This window comes from Anarrhichthys ocellatus, unplaced genomic scaffold (assembly GCF_004355925.1).
Source record: "Anarrhichthys ocellatus isolate YVR2014 unplaced genomic scaffold, GSC_Weel_1.0 scaffold10, whole genome shotgun sequence".
Classification (NCBI taxonomy): Eukaryota; Metazoa; Chordata; class Actinopteri; order Perciformes; family Anarhichadidae; genus Anarrhichthys; species Anarrhichthys ocellatus.
The window spans coordinates 2,023,554-2,036,078 of record NW_022280040.1 but is presented as its reverse complement, the minus strand read 5'-3'; the positions used below and the strand labels follow the sequence as shown (position 1 = coordinate 2,036,078).

General features: G+C 39.8%; 2 protein-coding genes across 2 annotated transcripts in view; both read left to right on the top strand.

The window, feature by feature from the left end:
* bmi1a (bmi1 polycomb ring finger oncogene 1a) overlaps window positions 1–6,011 on the top strand; it is a 10,211-nt gene extending 4,200 nt beyond the window's left edge. The window contains exons 2-10 of the mRNA XM_031850049.1: window positions 831–966; window positions 1,229–1,325; window positions 1,973–2,028; window positions 2,681–2,728; window positions 2,913–3,021; window positions 3,791–3,836; window positions 4,169–4,267; window positions 4,460–4,540; window positions 5,373–6,011. Coding sequence (XP_031705909.1) covers window positions 855–966; window positions 1,229–1,325; window positions 1,973–2,028; window positions 2,681–2,728; window positions 2,913–3,021; window positions 3,791–3,836; window positions 4,169–4,267; window positions 4,460–4,540; window positions 5,373–5,738 — 1,014 coding nt within the window. The 5' untranslated portion in view covers window positions 831–854 and the 3' untranslated portion in view covers window positions 5,739–6,011. The remainder of the gene's footprint in view (window positions 1–830; window positions 967–1,228; window positions 1,326–1,972; window positions 2,029–2,680; window positions 2,729–2,912; window positions 3,022–3,790; window positions 3,837–4,168; window positions 4,268–4,459; window positions 4,541–5,372) is intronic.
* Window positions 6,012–6,106: 95 nt separating this feature from the next.
* Window positions 6,107–12,525, top strand: part of spag6 (sperm associated antigen 6) — a 9,608-nt gene continuing 3,189 nt past the window's right edge. Inside the window, exons 1-8 of the mRNA XM_031850043.1 lie at window positions 6,107–8,516; window positions 8,602–8,697; window positions 8,786–8,952; window positions 9,860–10,043; window positions 10,181–10,386; window positions 11,189–11,362; window positions 11,439–11,591; window positions 11,702–11,893. Coding sequence (XP_031705903.1) covers window positions 8,492–8,516; window positions 8,602–8,697; window positions 8,786–8,952; window positions 9,860–10,043; window positions 10,181–10,386; window positions 11,189–11,362; window positions 11,439–11,591; window positions 11,702–11,893 — 1,197 coding nt within the window. The 5' untranslated portion in view covers window positions 6,107–8,491. The remainder of the gene's footprint in view (window positions 8,517–8,601; window positions 8,698–8,785; window positions 8,953–9,859; window positions 10,044–10,180; window positions 10,387–11,188; window positions 11,363–11,438; window positions 11,592–11,701; window positions 11,894–12,525) is intronic.

Below are 12,525 nucleotides of genomic sequence, written 5' to 3'. Positions count from 1 at the left end.
ACCCGTGTGGCACACCTGACGCAGTGTCTCCTCCCGCTCACCAACACTCAGCCCAAAGCGCCACAGATCCCCGTACCTATCTTTTCCACCAGAATTTCTCAATTTTGGGTAAACGTCCTGTTATAAAGTGGAGTGGCCACTAAATGTGTACATTTTTATAGAGAAGTACGATATCAGACGAGATGCCCAATTTATTCAGCCTACATTTGATGCTTCATTGGTCCGATTTGTTTTTATACTTATTAGCCTACAAGACTATAGATTTCTGCTTCTAATATAAAACTGCAGTTTCTGTTGTTGATGCGCAATCACGTGCCGCATACGTATTTAACATCAGATTATCCGACTCGTCAGATATGGCAGAACACGTCCATGAAACCCAGATTATTCTGTCCCATCGATGCCCTGTTTCCGCCGGAGCCGAGTAAACCTTTTTGAACTAAAAGCCCGTCTGCGGTTCGACCTGCACGGCACTGTTCCTCTGATGTTGCCATGTGTTCAACCATGTTGATTTAAGATGAAGCGACGGAGAGGAGCGCACGGCTGCATTGATCTCAAAGTGATTGATTTATGAATATTCACTGCGCCTCGGTCAGGTGACTCTGTGGCGCTGCTGCCCATCAATCTGCCGCGCAGCTCCTTCCCCTTTGGTTATTATTTGATTAGCATAAAAGATGATGTTTCCTTAACACAATCAAACAAACAGCGACCTTTTTTCCTCTCCAAATGGTCCGCGTTGCCCTCTGATGTCTCCTCTCCGGCCATGCATGCGTTGTTTTGACTTGCGCTTTTTTTATTTTTTTTTTTTTTTTTTTTTTTCCCCCACGCAGGATTGTTGTCCCCCCTCTCTCAACATGCATCGGACGACCAGGATAAAGATTACCGAGCTCAATCCTCATCTCATGTGCGTCCTGTGCGGAGGATATTTCATAGACGCAACGACCATCATTGAATGCCTTCACTCATGTGAGTAAGCTGACAAAAACAATGTTGTGTATAGGCGGGAAATGTTAACATGGAGTTGTGCACGCTGATGAGAATACATTGCATCAAGTTCTAGCCTACAGGAGGCTTTCTTGCAGGTTTCCCTGCACACACACACTGACACTGTTAATGCTGCAAATGAGAGGTCTCTTCAACAAATCCTTAAACCAGATGTAGCTTACAGTGTACATTCAGGATGTCCTTTCAGATGACATGTTGACTTTTTTTTCGTCTTTTTTTGCAGTTTGCAAAATGTGCATTGTGCGCTATCTGGAAGCCAGCAAATACTGTCCCATCTGTGACGTACAAGTGCATAAAACGAAGCCTCTGCTCAACATTAGGTGAGAACATGTGGTTACTTGGATTTTTGCATCTTTTTTTATTGTTTTTGAATATAGATTTTCTTTATTATTCAAGCAAATGAATCTTTCCTTATGATACAAGTTTTGCAGATGAAACAATTAATGAGTTTTTTGTGAATTTATGCACCTCAGTATACTTTTAATATTCTTTCAATATATTAAGACTTTATTTAATTTCATTTTTATCGGTAATGTTTGGCAGCTACATCATGCGTTGTTTCCTCTTTCTTGCCCTTTGTGTTTTTCCCATTTGTGCGCTGAACAGCTCGATCAGCAAGTGATTGCTTTCAAAGACACAAGGAACACTCTTACATAATATATGAGATTTTTCACAGCATTGAATACCACTCATGGATCTCTATTGAATATCTGTGTGTCACATGCAGGCTGTGTGTATATATATGTGCTGCTATGCAAGAATTGAGTATGAATGTATATGTTAAGCGACGCATTTACAAACAAGGAACCATACTTTAACCATATGTTTACCGTACTATGCTGTTATTTCTCTTCATCGGAACAATTCAAACCATTTGTATCAGGTTTTCTTTATAAGGTTTCAACTGCAAATGTTGAGGTTTCCAGTTTCTTAATGACTCGACTGAAGGTTCTCTTCCTCTTTCTAGGTCTGACAAAACTCTACAGGACATTGTGTACAAGCTGGTCCCCGGCCTCTTCAAAAGTAAGAGCGTGACGGTCAAACCATGTCTAGATCTAACGCGTGTTTACTTTCTGTCTCTGTATCTGCACCCATAGCTTCACTTTGATCAGTGGTTTCATATAGTCGGCAGTGTTGGGACACCACCAACAACTGTATTACCACTTCTGCAAATGAGAAGTGAAGACATAACAATGTATCCTACCCCCCTTACCGACAAAAGAAGAGTTACACATATTTATATTTTCAATATGTTTATAATCTGTTATAAATGTGGTGCCGGGGTGGCTGAGATCTGTTGTCGTCATCACAGCTGTTTTTTTGTGGTGACTTTGTCATGTGCTGCTTTTGTTTGGTGTCATTCTGTACGCTGTTGATCAAACCTCTCGAAACAAGTGAGGCTAAAACTCCATGTTGTTTTACTGCCATGTCTCATATATTTCCCTCCTATAAGGACGAGTATTATGATGAGATGGGTGTAAAATGTTTGGCTGGTTGTGAAGCACAGGCTGTTTTTGCTGTATTGAAATGACCCATGATGTAATGCTACCAAATGTTGGTCATTTTTCCATATACCACTATTCTGATTCTGTGTTATTTAAGAATTAGACTTATTTCTGTGTTAGAACTGAACGTGAACCGGCTTGTAATTGCTTTTCTTCCTGAATGTCCTCAGATGAAATGAAGAGGAGGAGAGACTTTTATGCGGAGCATCCCGTAGATGGTGAGTTAGAAAGCACGTATATCTTTATTATTTCATTTCCTAAGTTTTGGATGAAATGAAATAATTTCCCTCCGGTTGGCGCGTTGCTGCAGGCCAATGTTCCAAGTTATATTTTGACTCTTTTTGTTCTTTACTTAATTTTCCGTTTTTTTTTTTTACTTAATCTTTCTGTGATTTCCGACAGCCTCTAATGGATCCAATGAGGACCGTGGAGAGGTGGCAGACGAGGACAAGAGGATTATTACAGATGATGAGATCATCAGCCTCTCTATTGAGTTCTTTGATCACTGCAGGTCGGCTTTTGTTGTTTGGTTTTGTTCCAATAATTATGAATGCTTCATTTTTTTTAATGTAGTTCTTGACAGAGTAATACACTGATTATTTAATTCAGTTACAGTGGCAAGAAATGTCTTAATTATAACATCATAATATGCTTAAGGAAAGCATTTGATACATATTGTCATGTATTTGATCAGCTCTTGTTCAGATTTTGACGTATTGTCTCAGATAAGATACTACATTCTAATTGATCAGATCCAACTTGAGTGTTGCGAGACCGATCAACACTTCTGGTAATCTTCATCAGAACGCAGAGGGTCCTTTATCCTCCAAGCTTAGTTTTTCCTGTCCTCCATGATAGATATCCAAGAGAGTCATATCCTGCTAAGTTGGGTCCTCGACACACATTTTCTCCAGGTTAAGAAAGTTGCCTTTGTCCTAAAATCATTACTGGATATCACTTATGCAGTCTTATTAAATACATGGAAGGCACTGATAGAAATGTAATTGATTGTCTCTCACTGTTTCAGCCTTACTGAAATTATTTCAAGAATTATTTGTCATTGTAATTTTACAACTTTATAAGGGCTGTTGACATGAGTAATAAGCCACAAGTACTGTGTGTGTCAAATATAACTAAATTATATGTTTTTGATTATTAAATAGCCTGTTATTTATTGTGAATAATCAATTTGTTTTATTGAATGTAGATATGATGTTGGCACACAAACAAGTGTCGCATAGCTGCAAAGTATTCATATTTTCTATTTTAATTATTTGCAGACTGGGAGGTTCACTGGAGGACAAGCAGTCTAAAGATCAAAATATGGTGAGTTGATTTTTGCCACATTCTCTTCTCTGCCAGTGTTTTTTCTTGTTAACATTTAACAAAACAATAATAAAAGGTACTGCAGACAACTTTTTTTTTTTTTTTTTTTAAGGCTGCAACTGAGTATTTACTTGTCCATCTCTGTTGTGACATCTGACACATTTGAACCAAACATTGTTTCCTCTGAAAGGCTTCAAGTTGTTTTGCTAATTGTTTTTCAGCTTTTAAGGTGGACCGGTCTGTAATGATTTAGATGCCTAGTCATTCTAAATCAATTTCTATTCAAATATATTGTCTTATGTATGACTTTGGAATGTTTGCATAATGTGCAGGTGGCTAACAAAAGGTACCTGCAGTGTCCAGCAGCCATGACAGTCATGCATCTGAGGAAGTTTCTGCGCAGCAAAATGGACATCCCGAATGCCTACCAGGTATGTATCGATTAATTGATTATTTATTTATTTATACATTTTGGGCTATATAAATTGGACATAGAAACTATGTGAATATATTGTTTTCTGTCAAAGGGAATTGTGATATTATGTGGCTTATTTTGAAATCTTATTTAAATGCAGATTTAGTTCATTTTTTATTAAAATGTACTTTTCTCTTTTTCTGTCTAGGTTGAAGTCATGTATGAAGACGAACCTCTGAAAGATTACTACACTTTAATGGATATCGCATATATCTACACTTGGAGAAGAGTAAGGGATGTTTTTGGTCAAAATAGACTTGATTTCAGTTTGTTTATCCACGTTGATGGCGTCTAACTAACAATCGTAAATCAAATCATCTTATTTTGCCCAGTAATGTATGATATTGTATTAATTAAAGTCCTCTACATTATCAAATACATTTTGCTATATTTTCGCTTATCAGCTGGAGCAAACATTTAAATACATTTATTTTTTTATGCCATGTCAAATTACTTAAAAATAATGACTAAGACGAACAATGTTATTCTTCAAATGAGTGTATTGAATTAATTTACTCATTAATAACTGGAAGGTCACATATTGTGATTTAAGTTAAATCCAATAGGCTATAGGCACTGCACTGAGTTTCCTCCCCATGTTTGGTGGTGCTGACACTAATGTGGTCAATTTAAAAAAAATAAAAAATAAATATATTTTTTTTTTACATTAAATGCAGTCAGACAGGAGGTCGTTGGATGGGTTCAGGGACAATTTTATATACATTTTAAAATCTTAATTTGGCTTGTAGGCCCACATGGAGGCTATTTCCTGTGGAATGAAAAAATATAACTGACCTGAATATATATGTTTTACTATTGTTATTAGGCGAAGGAGAAGTGCTTATCCTGAAAATATTTTGATCATGGATGCAAGAAACGAATGCATCTGAGCAGACAGTATTTTGAAATAGGTTGTTTGGACAAATTCGTTTGGAGTTAATTTAGTTGTAGACCAATTAAGGGTTCGAGACATCTTTAAACGTGTGAAGGAGGCTGTGTTTCTGGTTTTAATTCAACAGTTCTTATAGTTCATTATCTCTTTATTCAACCCTTCCTCGCAGAACGGCCCGTTGCCGCTGAAGTACAGAGTCCGACCCAACTGCAAGAAAATGAAGGTGAGCCACGCGCAGCAGGAAGGCCAGAACAGCGCGAGCAGATCCGGTCCCGAGAGCGATTCTGCCAGCGACAAAGCTGGAAGTCCCGCCGGGGCTCCGTCCACGTCCTCGTCGCTGCCGAGCCCCGGCACGCCTGCGCAGTCCCCGCACCCCCAGCTCCCGCACGGCCCCATTAAAGTCAACGGGACCCCGGCTGCCGCCGCCCCTCCTCCTCCGACACCCAGTCGGTCCTTCACTCAGTTCGGCAGCGGTAGCGGCGGCAGCAAGGCCCGGAATGTTTCGCTGAACGGCTCGTCGACCTCCTCCGGATGACGCGGGACTCCGGACCCGACCAGTCAACGCCAGACACCCGCTCAGCTAATAGGCCTACTGTTTTCATGCCAACATAGTTCCATTGTGTAGACAATGTTATCTCTTTTTCTCTCTCTCTCTCCATTTGTTGTTCTAAATATTATGGCATCACATGTAAGTTTAAACGTAGTGGAATCAGATACATTTCAAAATAAGAGGAATGAGCAAGTCGGGGAGGATGGGAATGTTTTTAATAGCCTATGAAAGCAGATGTTGATGATGACAAAAAAAAAAGAAAGTTGGAAAAGAGATGGACAAGCATTTATCCCATTTTAAAGCTGCATCTTTATTTTACAGAAGTGACTGAAGATAGACTTTTATATTTTCCTCTACATTTTTCAGATTCAACGTGTTTATCATGATTTATTTCATGTGTGTTGGGATATTTTGAAACGGTCTGTTTAAACATGCATGCTCATGATAACTCTGTTTCTTTGATAAAAGAGGATTCTGCGTGTTTACCCCAGAAGTCTCGTTTCGACGGGTTTTTTGGAAGTGTTTCAGACATCGATCTTGTTCCATCTGAAGGGAACATATACGTGTGTATGGCGCTGTTGGCTTCATGGAAGACATGGAGGGGAAAAAACAACTTTAAATTGCCTTTTACTGGAAAAAAAAATCAGTTTCTTGTAGCTGCAGTGGAATCAGATTGCTTATCCACCACGTCTTTAACGCGTTTTAAGCAGTTTTAGAGAATCCACGTGTAAATATAAACAAAATGCATATTTAATCAGCGATGGTGTTATTCTCATATCCCCCTTTGTTCTACGGGAATGACGTGGGCTCCTGTTCAGCTCCATGTCATGCTCAATGGCAAATGTTTTGATGTCTCCCGTGTTTTCCGTATTTGTATATCGCTCGATTGTATGGACAACCTATTGTATTGTTACTGTTGCACAGTATAAAACATCTAAATAAAACATTTTACACTTACTGAAGAACGATTTTCTCTGTGTGATGGAAGATCACGAGTCAGTCTGGTGTTTTGCATTAAAAGCAACCAAATAAAGGAATAATTCAAATGGGCAGAAGGTGCAAAGCGCCAGATGTCTTTGTGAATCAGCAGTGATGTAGATAACTCGGTTAAAAGGAGGCCAGCTATGCAGCTAAGAGGTCTGGCCCGTGATCCAATCATGTTTCTGAATGCATTCAATGAAGATTGAAGCCTTTTTTTGTTTTATATTGATTTATCGCATGAGTAATTGCATTTACTGCACTGAAATGCAGCTGTTTTAATGGGAAATTAAAATGGACTTTGTTTCATTTCTTTACGAGGCAACAATTCATTATTTTATGTTGCTGAACTGAATTTCAGTGTGATTTTCATTGTCAAGTAACGCTCATCGTCACAATTTAAGCATATCTTGGACGCTTAAAGTAGGCTGACCAATGGTAAAACAAAAAAAAGTTTTGATTAACTATTTTTCTTTCAAAATTTTCTTTCAAAATTATTTTTTTCAAAGTTGAATTGATAATATAAAAGAAATAACCTACGCACAGTTGTGAGTTAATGTTTAAACCACTCAAAAATATGTGTTGGGCTAATAAAATCTAGCTTTCCAATAAAACCTAAACATTGGCCAAAATAAATAAAAGGCAGCAGAGTTTAAGAAAAGGCCTTTATCAAACGGATGGACAGATGAAAGAATGATATCAGATTGGAAACACGTGTTTACATTTTAGCCTATTCTCTCACAGAACATCTTCCTTACCTCATAACGTCGACTTATAGAGCAATACAAACGAAAATGTTGCTCATTTGGATTTAGTACACAGATCTATTCTTTAACTGAGTGATGGTACAACTACTGTTGTAATTAAATATGAAAATGATCCCTCCGGTAAAAACATGACCTCAAACGGAATCGAAAACGCACTGCATTTATAGGCTACATCTGGTGTGAAAAAACGTGAGTATGATCTAATTACAAAGACACCTTTTAGGTTTATGTTAGTGGATTTTAAAATACGTTGAATTGTTTGTTAATTAGGCTGCATAACATGTGTTACCTTTGAAATAATAATATAGGCTTAGTAATAAATAAGTCCTGGGTCGGATTATCTAAAATAGACTTTATTTCAGCCATTGAGTTGTAGGATAACATGACCATGTCTGTTTGCCCGATTGGACTTATTTCTATTCATAGGCCTACTTTTGTTGAAATTCCTTCACATATTGTTATCATCGCCTTTTCTTTTCTGTCATCTGCAGGCTAGACAGCACAATTAGACCCACGCAAACACCAACCGAGAGAAGGAGGGTTTGGAGTGATCACATTTCAATGAGCCCACATTTTATAACGGCTTAATAATAATAATAATAATAAGCTTTATTTTGGCCATGTCACTTTTTAAATACTGGATTTACAAAGAGCAACAAGAAGAACTCGTACAGGCAGCTCATCTGAGGACAAACTCCTCGAGCAGGCAAGGCCAGCAGAAGTTGAAAAGAAAGAAATGAGCACAATGCCATGCTGTGCAGGCTAAAAAAAGGCGGATTGCGAAAGTGGCAGGGTGAGTCATCTTTACACGAGACGATCTTCGACCGGAGCGACATTCTGCTTCCTGTCTGTTGCCACGCCAACACTTACCAACAACACCACCCAACTCAAACCTGGAGACGGCCAGGAGAAACGCTGCATTGAATCCTGTGATAAAGTCATTAAAATAAATAATAACTCTTTAGGAGGAGGCGTTTTTCCATCAGGGTGACAATGACTCAACGACAGATCATTCAAGGTTAGATCCACCAGCTGTTTTGGTTCATAAAAATAATTATGCAGCTTAAAGTCAAACTGTCTTTCTGTCTGTTTGTGTTTTGCAGTTTTTGAGCAGTATCAGAAATCAAGGATGCAGTTTGTGCAAGCTGTCGCTGATCTGGCAGCCAGACCACAAAACATAGAAATCCTTCAAAATGCTGGTAAGAAACCAACGCTGGATTATAACCAGTGGACCGTGTTAGCTTTAGCTTTGCTATTCCAAGTGTTAACTGCTCTCTTCTCCTGCAGGTGTGATGTCCATGCTGCGTCCCCTCCTGCTGGATGTGGTCCCCAGCATCCAGCAGACGGCAGCTTTGGCTCTGGGCCGCCTGGCAGACCACAGCGATGACCTGGCCACGGCCGTGGTGAAGGAAGACATCCTGCCCCAGCTGGTCCACTCTCTGGTCTCGCAGAATGTCAGTATCTCATCCTTTGGTAACACAAGTGCTATAGTTTCATAGAGACAGGTTGTCCAATGCTCCGTCTCCGCCCTTTAGAGGCTGGTGTGTTTGTGTGTGTGTGTGTGTGTGTGTGTGCGTGTTTGTCTGAGAAAGAGAGAGGAAGGAGGCCCTGCAGGCCCTCAGGGTCAGCCCCCTGGATGTTAGAGTGGGTTTTGGGCTACTTGGCAGCTCGCCTGGGGGCTACTTCAGAACCTAAGAGCCCTTTACCATGAGAGCAACCAGGCCTTTGTTTTCTCTCTTCCTGCCTCTCAGCTCTTTCAGAGAAGACACACAGGGTTTAGCTCTTGTTATTAATTGGATATTGCAGTCTCTTATAAGCATAACATTGCACACAATTCAGGTTACATTTTTCAACGTTTTATGTCAAATATGATAAGAAGAATTTTGTTGCACTTTAGCGAAAAATCTCCATCGGAACCTTTAGGAAACAAAATCACAATGTCTGATGTGGCTTTACAGCTGTTTACAGTGGGTTGACAACACACAAATATGAAAAGCCCAGTGTTTCTATTGACTGGAAAAGAAAAGAAAGTTGTTTTTGAAAGAAAATAATTTGTTGACTTTTGCAATTATTCCTATTCTTACACATGCAGTAGGTATGGAACCCCAAACAATGAGGAATTAAAGTATATGAGAACAAAACACAAGGACGAGGATACATGAGGTGATTGAATCAAACTGTTTTTTTTTTTACAACACAGGGGATAAATATCAAATCTCATTCCAGGCTCTACTTGGATATTTGTCATCAACTCATGGAACACTACAGCTGCCTAGTATCTCATTCACAATGGAAGTCTAATGTTGGTTTATACCTTAATTTGGGCCATGACAATGGATGTGTGTGTGTGTTTGTATTCAGAGGTTCTGTAAGAAGGCAGCAGCGTTTGTGCTGCGTGCAGTTGCCAAACACTCCCCTGAGCTGTCCCAGGCTGTGGTGGACTGCGGGGGAGTTGATGCCCTGGTTCTCAGCCTGGAGGAGTTTGACCCCGGGGTGAAGGAGGCTGCTGCCTGGGCTCTGGGCTACATCGCACGACATAATGCATGTAAGGAACACACACTGACATGCTTAGATTTCTATGATTTCCATCCTTTGCCAGCATTCTCTCCTTGCACTGGCACTACATCCTTTACCTTTGTGTGTGTTTGTGTCCATGTTTCACACCTCTCTATTGCTGTGCAGTGTTGTCTCAGTCGGTCGTGGATGCGGGTGCGGTCCCCCTGCTGGTGTTGTGTCTTCTGGAGCCTGTGATGGCCCTCAAACGCATCGCAGCTTCCACCCTCAGCGACATCTCCAAGCACACACCTGAACTTGCCGAGACTGTGGTGGAGAATGGAGCCATTGCACATCTGGCACTGATGATCCTCAACCCAGACGCCAAACTGAAGGTAGGAGAGCTCAAAAGACTCACATAATAGGAATGAATGATTATAGCAGAACCCTTAAATGCATATTTGTGAAAAATGTTCTGTTCAAAAAATGTACTCAAGCTATAGACGTACGTCTAACTATATATATATATATTTTATTTATTTTATGATTCTATTGGGCTCAATGTTATTCTCCATTCTCCATCTATTTGTCTTGTTGCCCTTTTATTCACCTTTTTAACAAACATCTTGCCCTATGAGCATTTCATGCAATGCGTTGTGATCCAATTGTGGATGAATTGGGATTTAGAAAGAAATCTTCAAAACATTTTTATTGAAATGCAGAATGTCAGGAAACATTCTCCATCACAGACGAACATTTTACTATGAGGACAAATTACCATCTTAGTAACTCAACATTTCTGACAAAACATTACGTGGTGGAATAGAAAATCTAAATTGTGTGTGCATTACAGATCTTGTAAGCAAAACAGCCATACAAGAAGTCAGGTTTCTATCAGCCTTGGAAACCTGAAAAAGTGGTGACATTTGAGCAAAAAGTGGCATCTTGATTTTTTTTAATTTAAAGAATATTAGCATTAACTGCAGGTAGATTTTTTTCAACTTAAAAAAAAACTACATAGTCAATTTAATTAAATTGAATAAATGTAACCTCCAAGTGTAGCTCAAAAGAACCAGGTATCTAATAAATAACAGTGAGATTTCAGCGTAGATGCTGGACATGAAGCTTGTGATTGAATTTACAAAAAAATGCATGAGCTCCGGAAATAATTCAGACATCATTTTGGTCTCCATTCAGAGGCAGGTGTTATCAGCCCTCAGTCAGATCAGCAAACACTCGGTCAGCCTGGCAGAGATGGTGATAGAGGCTGAGATCTTCCCTGCAGCGATGGCCTGCCTCAAAGACCCAGATGAGTATGTCAAGAAGAACGTCACCACTCTGATGAGGGAGGTGGTGAAGCACACACCGGAGGTACGGCACTCTCTCACACTTGTGGGCACCGACGTGCATGTCTGGACACAAAAGTAATCCGTGTCTGTGTTTCCAGCTGTCCCAGGTGATTGTGAATTGTGGTGCCATGGGAGCTGTGATAGACAATCTGGGCGATTGCTGTGGAAACCTGCGGTTGCCTGGGATCATGATGCTGGGATATGTGGCAGCTCACAGCGAGAGCCTCGCCATGGCTGTCATTCTCTCCAAGGTGGTAATCTCTCTTGTGATTCCCCTCCTTAAACCCACAGACTAGGTCCAGTATATAGGTCATATTGACTGAACCAGCCCTATCATGCTGTGTGTCTTCCTGTCCCACAGGGGGTGTCCCAGCTGGCCTTGTGTCTGTCCGAGGAGCATGAGCCTCACATCAAGGCGGCCACAGCCTGGTCCATCGGCCAGATAGGTCATCACACCCCTGAGCACGCTAAGGCGGTGGCCACAGCTAACCTCTTGACCAAACTGCTGGAACTCTACATGGACGCCAACAGCTCAGAGGACCTGCAGGCCAAAGTAAGAGCTGCAGCTCATGTTTTGCCTCTCAAAAACAGACAGATTTGACAGATTACTAGTTTTTTACTTTGGGCCAATAACTACAGTAGCCCTGAGAGCTCAACGAACTAAAGATTAAGAAAAGCCATGCAAAAAACAAAACACAAGCACATTAAAAAAAACATTTTCACTACAAAAACACAACCAAATATGTATATATATGTAATATACTGTATATGCAAGTAGCTCTGCAGAAACTGTCTCTAGGGGACACAAAAAATGTGCTTATTGATGCCATGGTTTTTGATTTATAACGTTATTGAGTGGTGTTAGACAATGAGCTAGAATATAGTTGTGGTTTATTTCAACATTTGAATCGAAATAATTTGATAGTATTGCAGATATATAAATAGTATTAGCCTTATGCCTGCCAATACAAATAATCTGATGAAATACACACAATTCATTTTAAAACAGGCTAACCTTATGGTATTTATATCAAATTGTTATGATATACTATACTATGACTTTGTTATGACTTACTCATTTTTGACATACAATACTATGACTTTTTTTTGACTTTTTCAACACACAATACGGTGACATTGTTTTGACTTTTTTCGACATGCTAGACTTTTTAAGATAAACATTTT